At 41.0% G+C, this 14,008-nt stretch overlaps 1 protein-coding gene across 1 annotated transcript; it reads left to right on the forward strand.

Moving 5' to 3' along the window:
• Positions 1–3,925: 3,925 nt before the first annotated feature.
• SMLR1 (small leucine rich protein 1) lies at positions 3,926–9,008 on the forward strand. Its single transcript, XM_030760355.2, has 2 exons — positions 3,926–4,194; positions 8,905–9,008. Exons 1-2 carry the CDS (start codon positions 4,062–4,064, stop codon positions 8,988–8,990), a joined length of 219 nt encoding a protein of 72 aa, XP_030616215.2. The 5' UTR covers positions 3,926–4,061; the 3' UTR covers positions 8,991–9,008.
• Positions 9,009–14,008: the final 5,000 nt, after the last annotated feature.

Below are 14,008 nucleotides of genomic sequence, written 5' to 3' on the forward strand. Positions count from 1 at the left end.
ACTTGATTCCTATCCACCATTCCCTACCTAAGAATACCAATCCTATACTTTGATACTTAGGGTAGGGTTGATACTCAGAGCACCAAGACAAATCTTCTTACCTAATGGCCGATACCCAAAAGCATGTTCTGCAGACCGTGATCTCCTGAGATTCTCCCAGCAACAAGGACTCAATGGTCCAGTAAGTTTGGGAAAGACTCATGCTGTATTCCTCTTGGGGATTCACAATGCGCCCTACCAAATTAAAGGCTCTAAGAAACCTTGCAGTAAAGAAATCATCTTACCCCAGTATTCTCTACATTTATTTAACCATTTTCCAAGCAATGCCTAATAAAATGCGGTAGAATTAGTTTCACAGACCACCCTGTGGGCACATTTTCTTGAGCGACTGTCAGTGTTGTCATGTTTCTAGATCAGAGTTTCTCAAAAGTGTATTTTCTACCAATTTTCCCCTTTCTCAATGTGCTCCAGCCACAGCAGGCCTACTTCTGCATCTCCTATCACACCAAAAACATTCCTATCTCAGGAATTTTGTACTTGCTGTTCTCTCTGCCTAAAACTCCATTCTTCTAAATATGCTCATGGCTCCATCTTTCTTCTCATTCAAGACTCTGCTCAAAAGTCTGCTTTTCAGAGAAATCTTCTGTAGTGGACTGAGTTGATTACCCCACCAAAATTCATATGTTGAAGCCCTAACCCCCAATATGAGTATATTTGAAGATAGGGCCTTTTAGGGAGGTAATTAAGGTTAAATGTGGTCATAAGGGTGGGACCCTAATCCGATACAATTGGTACCCTTATAAGGAAAGGAAGAGAACCAGGGGTGCCCAAGCACAGAGAAGAGGCCATGTGCGGTAACAGCAAGAAGAAAACCAGCCATCTACAAGCCAAAGAGAGAAAAAGTCTAAACAGAAACCAGCCCTGCTAGCACCTCAGTTTTGGACGTCCAGTCTTCAGAACTGTGGGAAAATGAATTTCAGTTGTTTAAGCTACCCAGTCTGTAGTATTTTGTTACAGCAGTTCTATCAGGCTAGTACTCCTTCCCTGACCATCCACCTAAAAGTAACACTTCCTGTTAGTCTCTTCTCTCCTTGTCCTGCTTTTTTTTCTTTTTTTTTTTCTGCAGAGCACTTATCCTGACTTGACACTATATCTCTAGGAGATTGAGAGGCAGTAGAATATAATGGATAAGTGTTTGGGGTCTGGGTTCAAATTCCAACTGTGTCACTTTCTAGTGGCGTGATCACTGATGAGTTATGAAAGCTCCGTGGGCTTTATAGAATTGGTGCTCACTTCAAAGGCGTTGTTATAAGACTATAATGAGATAGAATATGGGAAGTGTTTTTACTACTCCCTGGGGTGTATACTACTACACCCACTGGAATGTAAGTTCCACAAAGACAGGGACTTTGTCATCCATGATTATGTTCACAGCCCCGAATCAGTGCCTCCAGGGCACATGTTAAACCCTCAATAAATATTTGTTACTTGAAATATGAATAAATGAAGGCCTGCGGACCTTTTCTCAAAGTTCACAAAGAATTTAAATTCTTCATTGTCACTTCCATGTCTATCTTTTTATTGAAAGGGTACCTTATAACCTACCACTGCCACACGATTTCAGAGCCCTTATTTTTGTGCTGACTGTAGTACTGGTGCCAAGTGATACTACTTTAATTGACATGGGCTAATGAGCCAAGTTCAGAAGGGCAGTTAACAAGACTTTCCTACCCAAAATGCCCCCACTGGAGCAGTCCTTACTACATTTACAGTGAGCAGTACTTCATCAGCAAAACATCACCCATACAATTAAATCAGAGCACTTCATTTAAAATTTGTTAGTTTCATTTGTATTTATTTTTTTGGTATTGGTTTTGCAGCTGTACATGATTTGATTCTCCAGATATCAGTCAACAGCACTTTGGCACCTTCCACTGACGGACTTCAGAACCTTCACTGCTCTGCACCATGTCACTGGAATGAGTCATCCTTTATGGCTTATTCAGATGAATAGAGAATCCAAATCAGAGGCTGGTGGTTCTGGTATCACCTTCAATAGGTCACAGTTATCTAAAAAAGGCTTCTGTCCAGCTGTCACTAAGAGCATAATAGGTGGTGTAAGAGTAGTTCCCTAGGGACTCACACCAACATCTGCAATCGCTTGTGCCGTAAACTGTCATGTAAATCAACAGTGGGCTCATTCACCACTAAGGAAGTCAACAGGAGAACTTAACCCCAAATGGAACATGTCCCTCTATTTTGACACATGTACATTTTCCAGTGACATCAATGATTACACCCACCACATGGTAAAAAGCTAGGTAAAGAATCTGCTGTCATTATGGTAACGTATTGCACACTCTATGGAACCCCACCCCAAATTCTGGTCAATCAAATAGACTGATTACCAGTGTTTCAAACATCTCTATCCTTCTACCTGCTAGGCCTAGTTAACCCAAGCAACCAGTGTGAATTTGGAAAAGAGTCTTTATTGATAAAAGTTCTTAAGCTCTAAAGGGTGCTTAACAAATCCTAATATGTAATCTTCTAAAAGTTCCCAGTGATGTGATATATTTAATAAATTAAGAAAACCTTTAATACCAGCAACGAACAATCAGGAATTGAAATTTTAAAAGCAACGCTCTTTACAATAGCGTAAAATATGAAATACGTAGGGGCAGATCGGACAGAAATCTATTTGCTGTTTACTGCTTAGGAAGCCAGCTGGGCATCCCAGAGACCCTCCCCATTCTTATTGTTTTATACATTAGGGCGCTGACTTTACAGCTGGGACTAAGACTCTGCATGGCCATGCAGAACCCTTGATGGAAAAATGCAGGAGGCATTGACAGCAGCATGCCCTTCATAGGGCAGCCACTCACCCAAGTGGCCATGGGGAACAGGGTGACAACATGAGAAGAGAAATCAGCCCAAGGAGGTGGCTGCCAATCTCCCTCCCCAAGTTCTCCAAATCCTCCAGGAGGCCTTTTAATGATAGAAAGGATTTTTTAGTTGGTTTTACTTTAGTAGACCAGTATCTTCAAAATGTTTTCACTAAAGCAGTGGATGGCAACTCAACTCAGTTTATAAACCAGCATCAACATAGTCTATTGTCCTTTTCACCTTTTCCCAGAAACTTGGTAGTTACCACAGCAGCCACATCACCATCGTTCAGGGGGCACCTTCTACTGGTAAGGGTGGGCCACAGGACTGTGCGAGCAGGAAACAGCTCAGAGTGCCAGCTACTAAAGCAGCAAGCACAAACTGATGTACTGGGGCAAGAAGGAACAGGGCCCGTATTACCATCCATTCCACCATTATGTCTTATGGCCATTCTCTCTCTCTCTGTCTGCCTCCACTCTCAGAGGGAAGGTACCATGGCGTTTTCTTGTACATCCAGCATCTGGTCAAGAGGTTGGGTTGTAGTAGAATTAAATTTTTGTTGAATAACTGAATAAACCAGTATACCTCCCAGAAAAGCATTCGGAGTAGGACATATTAGGAAGAGTTTTTACATACGGAAAGAAAATTGTTTCCCCTTCCTTGCTATTAGTTGTATAAACTATGTATGAAGGAAAATTCACTTTTTCTCGACACAGGTACATTAACATAGCTACTAATTAATATTTTCTCTGAAGTTTAGAAAATGTAGGAAAAATTCTTCCTACGTCTGGGCATATATTGGTAGAATATATACAACAAGGAGGTTTGCTTAAAGTCAGGTGCTTTTCATATCAGATAAACTGAATACAAAGAAATTTAGGTCTCCTGGTGTCATTCCCAACCTTGCCAGATAAATACTCATCTCTGGAATGGCCTGGGAGAATCACCTTTCAATTCCTCGACACTTTGTAGCTGAGTTACAGAGTAACCTGCCAGCAATCCTCTCAGAATTCATGGGGCTGTTTAAATAGAGCAAAGTCCACAAAAAGTTCCACTGAGATGTGCTGAGCAAAGGCCAGAGCCCCAGAAGAAAACAAGTGTGGACTCAGCGAAGCTGCCCTCATCTGAGTGCGAACCCCGCCGGCCAGGGGTTGGTGGGGATCGGTGGTCTGTGTGATATGGCAATGAGCCCCGTACTGTCTGAGTTCCTGAGGGAGCTCCCAGGCTGGTTCCTTCTCTCTGGCATCTTCCTGCCCGTGACTTTGCTGCTGTTCCTTCTCATTGCCTACTTCAGGATCAAGCTGATGGAGGGTAAGTGAGAAGCCACACACGGCAGGGGTTAGAGTCCTTTCCCATGGCACACATTTGGAACAAGTCCGTGTATCGTCCATTTTTCTGGGAGGCCTGGAGCCACACACCTTTTTGATATGTAGGTGCTTCTCAATACGCACCCCTCTTAAGATATCTTCCGTGGTGAACATGGCAAAATTTGATCTTTGCAGCAATGTGGATGACGTGCTAGGCTCTGAAGGCCCGCCGTGGGCGCCCTTAACTGCAGCCCCTCGCAGACAGGCGAACTGTGAGTCAGCAATTGGGACATGTGATTGCTTGTCTGTGTCTCTCAGGCCGATAGATTCACAAACATTACAACGTGTTTCTTGGTCTGCCATCTCAACCTGACAGGTGTGTGTGTGTGTGTGCGCACGTGCCCGTGTGTTCCTGTGAGTGTGTGTGCACACAATACTCACCCACTGAACTTCTACTAAGGAAATGTGTCAACATTGTGCTGTCACAGTGTTTGGCAAATGTCAAGCCTTCATAGATATTTAATGGCTTGATGTAAATTTACCATGAAACTGGGGTCTTAAGGTTAAAAAAAAAAAAAAAACAAAGCCAAACCAAACCAAACCGAAACGAAACCCTCAGGAAGTTTAAAGTGACTGGGACATGAGAAGCTGGGTCCTGGATTGAGCCTGTTTATTCCGCTGTAATTGAAATGAATGAAACTGCACTGTGATTTGATAGACTATGTGTTAATAATGTACCCAGCAAATGTTAGATTAATATGAGAGGTTAATAGCTATTTTAGCAATATCAAAAACCAATAATATTTCTTAAGTTGGATGATGTCATTAAAGTACTAAAAACAAATTTGAAAACCCCTCCTCAAACCATCCTTTGCTTATATTTCCCTCCTCTCCCAATGGGATCTGTGTATCCTTTTTCCTGATTACATTTTCCAGTGTTAGCAGATAACCTTAGACTAGACATGTTTTCATTTTTATGTGGATGTGATCCCTTTAATTCCAAATTTTCCTTTCTTATTAAAAAACCCCTGAGAACATGTGGTTTTTAAAATTATAGTTCTTTCTGTAGCTGCTTTCCTAAGGGCAAGTAATAATATCTTCTCTCCAGTTTGAGGGCAAATGAGAACACTTGGCCCCAAATAAGATATCACCAGTTTGAATCTCTATTTAGCAGCTCTCACTTAAAAACTGTAAACAGATGGTCAAATGTCATGTCATTAATCTTGCAACCAGGGTTATGGCAAGTGTAATCATTCCTATTTTGTCGCTGTAAAGAAAGGGACGTTGACAGATAAACTAGTGTGTTCACAGAACCCCCGATTCCTGCGTCCTGAAACAGAAAGTCATGTTGCCTACCTCATAACCCTAGTCCAGCAGACAAGAGAGGCATTTTAAGATGTGATGGAAAGCATGTGACGGTATCATAATCATTCATCATTAATCCCCATACTTCAAGGCTTAGGAGGTAATGGTGCATGTAAATTTAATTAGTATGTAGAGAACATCAATCTTCTCGCAAAGGAAGAAAGAAAATTCTTTAACATCCTGCACTCTTCAATCTGTGTCAGCTGCCTTGAGGAGTAGCTCTTAAGGTGGAGGTCTGAGTGTTGAACTTTCCATCACCAAACCCTTCACCAACCACTGCCAGGGACATGTCACCTCTCCTCGGGTGGAAGTTTTGATTATCTTATCTCCCCAAGTCCTGAGATTCCTAAACTGCTACTTTCGGTGCCGCTCAAAATACTATCACCCTGATCATGAACAAATTGCTTGCTAAGATAACCAACATTGCCAAAAATAGTCACTATGGAAAAGAAATTGTGTCTCTTGAATGCCTGAAAGTTTTTGTATGAAGCTAGATGTAAAATAGAATAAAATAAGGTCAGGTAAGTGATCAGGTTCTGGTCTTCAGCAACTGACATTCTAAAACAGTTAACTAAAGTATGGAAAATGTACAGTGCAGCTAGGCATCTCTCACTGAACTTTATACATATGTTTTGATAGTCAGCAATCCAAAATGAAACAGATAAGCATTTCTAAAAGTCAAGAGTAAGTTAAGGGTTAGCAGAGTGAAATTGTTAAGATCTCAGATGACAGAGTCAAACCAAATGGAGGTTTGAATTCCAGGTCTGTAACAATGGCCACACTACCTAATCTCCTGAAGCTTCAGTTTCTTCACTTGTGAGATAGAAATAATAGCAGGACACAGCTGTAGGGTTGGTGTGGAGATTAAGTGAGGCAATACACGTAAGGTTCTTAACAGTGCCTGTTCTGAACAACTGTTGGTCATTATGACCCCTGCTGACTTATAAATTCTAAGAAGGCAGTGTTTGTGTCATTATAATAACTATTATTAAAATATATCCAGTAGCTATTATTAAAGATAAAATTATTGATCTTTATTTAGAAATAAAATTAATTATATAAAATTTACTTAAAATTAAGTCAATTACCCAAGGTCACTCACCGAGAAAATGGTAGAGACAGGATTTGAACCCTGGCTGTCTGGCTCCAGAGCTAGCCCTCTCAGCCAAAACACTACCCCTGGATTATTGAACACAGAGTAGGTGTTCAGTAGGTATCTGCTGAATGGAGGAATCCTCTTGGCCCAGGCAAATAAAACATCACCAACATGAGAGCCAACAGTGTGAGAATTAAACAAGGCAAGAATTTTATAAAAGTTTTGAAGGGACTCGATCAATCTCTTTCTGTAACAGGGCTAATTACTGATGATGGTGATTCCTCTGCATAAAGACTTAGCTCTGAGTCAAGAAGATTACATTTCTTCACCTGTGGCCCAAGAAGGAAAACTTTATGGCCTGCAGAATATTCTACAGTTACAAACTCAGATGTTTTCATGGCCACCTGGCTAATCTCACCTGTCTAGTCTCTGCACTGTCCTTAACAGACCCATTAAAATGAAATGATGGACAAATTGCAAGCTCTTTCAGGAGAAGGATAAATTATTTCTCTAGCTCTCTTCATTGCACCTGGCACAGACATTTGGTTCACTTGGTAGATATAACTCATTGAGGAATGATGGGTTTTCTCTTGCTTTCTCTCCTAGCTTTCCATTTTCTAGTTCTCTTCTTTCAACGTCATTATTCAGGTCACTCTAGAATTTGTATCCTGGCTCCTCATTCAAAGCACCTGTTGTGCAGTTAGCCTTCAGTAATTAAGAATAAGAGAGAAGAAGTTACTCATATTTCAGTGAGTCTATAATCTAAGGCATGAGCTATCTCAAGCAATACCTTTGAACTAGCAATAATCTACGTGGAAAGGCAGTGAAACTGAGTGGCTGAGCGTGTGGGCTCTGGAGTCAGACTGCCTGGGATTGAATCCTGAATCCATCAGTTTCTACGATCTTGGGCAAATTGCCTCATTTTGATTTCTCTATGCCTCTGTTTGCTCACCTGTAAAGTAAGAATAATAATGGTGACTACAACATAATTTCATTGCAAGAATTAAATGAGAAAAGGCTTTTCACGGTGTCTGGCACATAAGTGATCAAGAAACATTAGCTGTTAAGTCTTGAGCCTCATGTAACCTAAGACCTGTTACCATCCAATGCATATATACCCTCTCTCAATTGAGATGACAAGCAGTGTGGAATCAGAATAGTTCAGAGAGAGTGATCATGTCCTAGAGTACATGGCATATAAAGTGCCTGGCAAAGAATAAATTGCTGGGATTTGACGTGGGAACCAAAAAGAACATTTTTAGGTTCAATTCTATAAAATACATTATCTCCTATGAGATTATGAACTCCTTGTCTCCAGCTTGGATAATTTGATTAATTATAATTCTGAAAATAAACTTTTAAGAGTAAAAAATAGTTTCAGTTATGCATGTTGGTGGTGGTGAGGAAGAGATTTTTTTTTTTTTTTTTGGATGTACCAGGAAGATCTCAAAGGATAATTGTCAGGATTTCAGGGCTAAAGTTCAAATTTGCTATTGCCAGAGAGGTAACAAGTGAAGCTACAGGAGCAGATAAGAATACACAGAAAGATGATATATAATAAAAGCCAAAGGGAGGAGTATGATTGGGGGTGGGTGTCATGGAAAGGGGGCTCGTGTCAAATGCTACAGCGGAGAAAACTGGTGGTTGGAAAATGCCACCAGATTTAGTAATTAGGACATCATTGATAAGTTTTAATATTTCAGTAGCTTTAACTGAAGCTATATTTTAAGGGGATAAGGAGTATGTAAGAGGCGAAAAGTTGACACTCAGTTTTCAGTCAAAGATGCCAAAAGGTAAAAAGGAGACTGATTTGACTTGTCTAAAGACTTACAAACACCCAAACACATTTTTGGCGGGGAGGGACAAGACAGAGTCCCTGTCTTACTCATTTGCATATCCCCGGGTCTTGGGTAATAGACACGTTTAATAAATGCTTATTGAATGTGGGAGCCTTAATACATTTAATCAACACAATCTACTGAATATAAAATATACTTAGCATATAACACCTTTTATTACAGTAGTAGGTTGCCCTCTCTAACCAGGACCACTCCTTAGAAATCAGCATTTATATTTCTTTTGGGAGTGGTTGAGGAGGAAAGGAGAGATCCTGCAATAGGACTTGCTCTGATGACTTCTGTAACTTGCTGGGGCCACCAGGGTAGAAATGCTGGCCAATAATGCCTGAGGAGTTGTAAATGACCAGTGGCACTCAGCTGCCTCCACAGTATTTATTGGTATTTTTCCTTTCAGTTAATGAAGAACTGTCACAGACTCCCGACCACCAACACAATCGTAAGGCTAGCCCTTCCTGGTACCAGAGAGAGAAACGGACGTGACTGTTGGGGACTGATCAATGGCTGATCAATGGCTAAAGCACAGTCAATTTCTACTGGTCAGAGAGCGAAGGTCAATGGCTTAGCAAATAGTTAATAAACTAGAACCACAGCAAGACAAAAAGAATACCAAGATGCTTGTTCTGAAAAGTGGTTCAAGAGGACAGCTCTGAGACTCGACTTAAATAGCAGTTCTTTGGCGAGTCCCAAGAATGTTAAGATTTTGTTGGATGTGCTCTATGGACTAGGCACATTGTAACTTTTTAACTTTTATAGGACTATGTCTACTCTGAAGGGCACTGTTTTCAAACTAAAATTCTTAAGCATCATTATTATATAATCCCGTGGAAGCCCGCATTATTCTGACTTTGGAGGTGAAGATACTCTGGTAGAAATCAAATAAATAGCAGAAGATGAGCACCTGTGGATTCCTGCTGTGAGAGTTCCCACTTCCTCCCTTGAAGTTCGGCAACACTGAAATGACACCTTTTAAGGCATCATTTCTGGCCCTTGGTTTGCTTCTCCCCTTTTCCCAATTGCTTTCACAAATCACATCATCATTGTGAGAACCCACAAAACAAGCAGAGTCTCTCGATACTCGGTATGGATCACCATCAAAGTAGTTTTCAGCATGACATGACTTGGAAGTATTGGCAATTTGGTGGGAAAAGGAAAGAACACAAAGTTCATGGGACTCATGTGGAGAATAACTCAAGACTTTGCCTCTAAAACCAAAACATCGGAGAGCTACTTCTAAATATGGAAAGAAGTCAACATTTCACTAGCACAATTCTTCTTTCAGTGGGAACCCCAATAGCCAACCTAGATAACTGAAAAGAAACATTTAATTCAAAGCAGTAGTTCAAATAGATTGTGATTACTACCGGGCTCTTCAGTTTTCCTAGCTAACATTAACAAAAGACACTTAACATGTCCTAAGTGTAAGTCTGATTGTATTCTTATGTTTGCATATGAATCAAACAGGCTATTAGACTGATTAACTTTATAAAACATAATGAATTTGTCCACCTGTAAGAAATGCACCAATTCCTGCAGTGACATACAAACATGCAAAAGACTGGCCGACCCAGAGCAAGAATGTGCCACTAGTGCCAGGTATTTTGTTTCTCTCCCCCTAGCCCAGTCTCAAATTCTTCATGTGCATCCAGTGAATTATTAGTCTCCATTTGCACTCCTTACATAATACAAAACTCACTGTTCAACTGGAGACACTCATTTCTGTATTTTACTGCATTTGATTACAATGAAAATGTCTCCTGGGGCTTCCAGACTGAGGTAATTTAGAATAAATGTGCGTGCCATATGGAAGGAATGACAATATTCTTTCAATTCTGAGAGGGATCTCTTTTTAGCCTCTGGTGGAAATCAGCTTACGTAAAATGCTTTCTTGGACAGAAGGTGTGGAAAGGATGCATCATACTGCCAGCTGCCAGCCAAATCTGTGGCTCAGCCACCAGGGTCTGCTCTGCCTTCTTCTGGAAACAGGCACAACATAAGCCTGACTGATGACTCTGGTGGATGCATTCCGCCACCTCTGCCTTACCAGGGAAAATGCATCTCAGCTACTATGGTAACAGAAACATACATGTTCTCAACATAAACAAGTCGTATAAAGCAAGACCTGACTCCTTTGTTGCTGCTGAATGAGATCAGAGTACAAAGAATGTCCACTGAAATCACGAGTAGAGTCATGAATGTTCTTTACATGTAGAGAGGAAAAGAAACGTTCGTTTTCCTACAGAGAGACCAAGTCCAAGGGTTTTTCTACCACTTGCTTGAAGGCACTGTACTGGATTTGACTAGTCCCTCACAGAGCGCAGCCAATCAGCTGCCCGGTCACATCTTTGCTCTCCACCTGCTTAGAGTACAGGGGAAGAGTTCCTTCTGGTTTGGACTGCCTGCTTCCTTGTCATCGCTGCTGCCACCTAGACCAGGCTGGTGGTCTCCTTACTTATCCTATACTCTGTTTCCTCCTGTGCTCCAAAGCCTTTAATCAGGGGCCAAAAATGTTCCTAAGTGGTTTCACCTCAACAGTTCCTAACCTTATTTCTAATGTTCTAGTATCTGAACGAACTCCCAATTCTGTTTCCCCAACATGAGACCTTCAATAAAATACTTTAATGGGTGTTGTAAGTTGTTACATTGTCATTTATTCAATGAAAAAAAAATTTTTTTTACAGAGCTAACCTAAAATTGTTAATAACATCTCTCTCTCTCGTTAACTGTGAATGTGGCATTGGGACACTACAAGTCCATGACTGCTTCTTCACATTCTGAGCTTATACACGTTGATAAAACAGAAAACGGAGCAAGGAAGGGCACACATCATGTTCTCTGAAGTATTATTTACACCCCTTAAAAAAAAAAAAACTTCCAAGTAATCTGACCAGGTAACAGCCACCAGTATTTTCTAGATATAATTTAGTAGCAACTGGAAAATTGAGAACAGATAAGCAAGTTCACACATCCAACAACAGCTTTTCCTTGAAATCTTAAGTTCTTTGGCAGAACTGTATCTCAGAATGGAGTTCATAATGGTTAAAAACATTTTGGAAATCGATTTTCTGACTTGTTTATAAAAAGTTAGAATTTTCCAAACAAATGCTCTTGAGCCTTGCTTTCCCACTTTATAATTAGTCTGCTAATCAGAAGAGACCTCTGCGTTTATCAGAATTTACGCAAAGGCATCCACCCTGGCAGAACATAAACAGGAAATATGTATTCAAGAAATTTTATTTATAATTAACACCAGATTGAAATTCTTTCCATTAAAAAAATGTTCAAATCCATATTCCAAAACCCAGATTCTTAAGAGCAGAGAGTCCTAACCTTTATTTAGGTAATAAAGAAACCTTTTGAGAATTAAAGATAGGAATCGTCATTTTTTTCTGTAGGAAAAATGCATATACCCATGATTTTGTATATACTGTGGGAAAGCCTAGCCCCTTGAAGTCCATCAAGGAATCTGTGGTTAGGAAGCCTGCAGCCAGTCTTAGGAAAGGATTGTGCTGTCTTACACTAGCCACCTTAGTTGCCATACAGCACAGAAAGAGTAGACCATAAGGGGCTCCTGACACTGCAGGGCTCACAAGGAAGTTGGGTCCACACAACTTCAAAGCCAAAACCTTCCCCACAGGCTTCCCAAGTAACCTAGTTCCTAAGGGTACAGAGTTCTATTCTGCAAGGTTCTCCCAAGAACACAGATCAGACTGGCAGTATCTCCCATAATTTGCCTTTGGTGGGTTAACTCACGCACAGTGGTGCTGTTAGTACTCATAGCGATCGCTTTTTTGGAGGGCATTATTGTGCCAGGAGCTCCACCAGGCACTTTATACATTTTTACTTCGTCTAACCATGAGAATACCCCTACACTGGGATGTATTACTACCTTCCCTTTATAGATGTTTAAGTACCTTCACTGAAGTCACATGGTTCAGTTACTCAGAGTAGGGCAAACACCCATCTGTAGGAGTCTGAAGCCAGTTTGTTCTTTGGTTTTTTGACATCTTTATTGGAGTGTAATTGCTTTACAATGGTGTGTTACTTTCTGCTTTATAACAAAGTGAATCAGCTATACATATACATATATCCCCATAACTCCTCCCTCTGGCGTCTCCCTCCCACCCACCCTATCCCACCCCTCTAGGTGGTCACGAAGTACTGAAGCCAGTGTTTTTGAAGCAAAATACTTTATACAACTTGAAGTTACTATAAACCTAACTGGGTATCATGACTATACAGAGGGTCAGTGTTTTTGACCCTGTGGCCAAGGGTCAGGAGTTTGACACCTCGGATTTGCCAGCCGACTGTGTTCTCTTCCGGGGCCAGCTCCGCATCGTGGCCTAATTCCGGCAAATACGTGAACAGGTGCACGCGCATGCAAGGATCCATGCGAGCCCTCGTAGACCCCGGTCCTATTCTCTACTGCAAGTGCGTTAAGACTCTGCTGGAAACTGACCAGAGCACCATACCCGGAAGAGCAATGTACTACCTCACAATACACGGAGACAGGACCTTTTTACAAAATTAACGGGCTTTATGGCATTTTTTAGTCTTTTACCATGGAATATTCTAACGGAATGATATCACGAACCCCCATTTACCGCCGCCTGGCTTCGGCATCATCAACTCAACGGCCAATCTTGTTTCACCTAAACCACGACTCACTCCTCCTTATCCTATCATTTTTAATTCTCAATTTATGATGTTCTCAGACACTATATAATTTTATCCATAAGTAAGGGGAAAACGTAATGAAGTCCATGCTGGGCAGTCGTTATGCTACAGTTTGCTTCACTGCCAGAGTCCTGGGGAGGCTCACTCCATGAACTATGGTCTATGCAGTGAGGAATGCTATGTGCATCATAAAGGAAAACGGAAGCTACTCACAACAGTGAAATGCCAAAAATTCACCGCTATACATTTTTTTTTAACATCATTTTTTATCCTGCTGTGGCCTGTGGAAAAGGCACTGCTCTGTTTCCTGTGTTCCACACAGGATCGCTGGAAGGTTTATGTGAAATACTCATAAAAACCCTATACAACTAAAAGGAATTATTGCCTATCACCCCCAAATTATATTGCTTTTGACTTAAGATAACCAATTAGCGCCTGGACGTCTCACGGCAGTGAACCCTGTTGACCTATTTTCTTATTCTATCACTTGGGGTTTTGAACGCTCGGTTCACAGAATGAGATTATAACATCATGAGAATTATTTTGCAGGAAATACAAAATACTAAAATAGACAGTCTTGCTGCCATAGTCACAGGTGGCATGATCAACACTGTTTTCAGCTGCTCTTCAGGTACCAAGACCCCACAGATACTTTTAGATGTCTCTGGGACCCCAAACTCTGTCCTTGCCATCTCAGCTGATAAAACCGAGCCCTGCCTGAACAATGCATTTCCTCTTCCACTGGAGCTGCTATAGACATACTTACCTCCTATCACTTCCTTCCATGTGGGAGGATATGGTTCTCAAAAAACCCTGACAGATCA

The sequence above is a fragment of the Delphinapterus leucas genome, chromosome 12, assembly GCF_059928025.1.
Source record: "Delphinapterus leucas isolate spDelLeu-1000000601 "Yukka" chromosome 12, BTC_Dleu_Yukka2, whole genome shotgun sequence".
Lineage (NCBI taxonomy): Eukaryota > Metazoa > Chordata > Mammalia > Artiodactyla > Monodontidae > Delphinapterus > Delphinapterus leucas.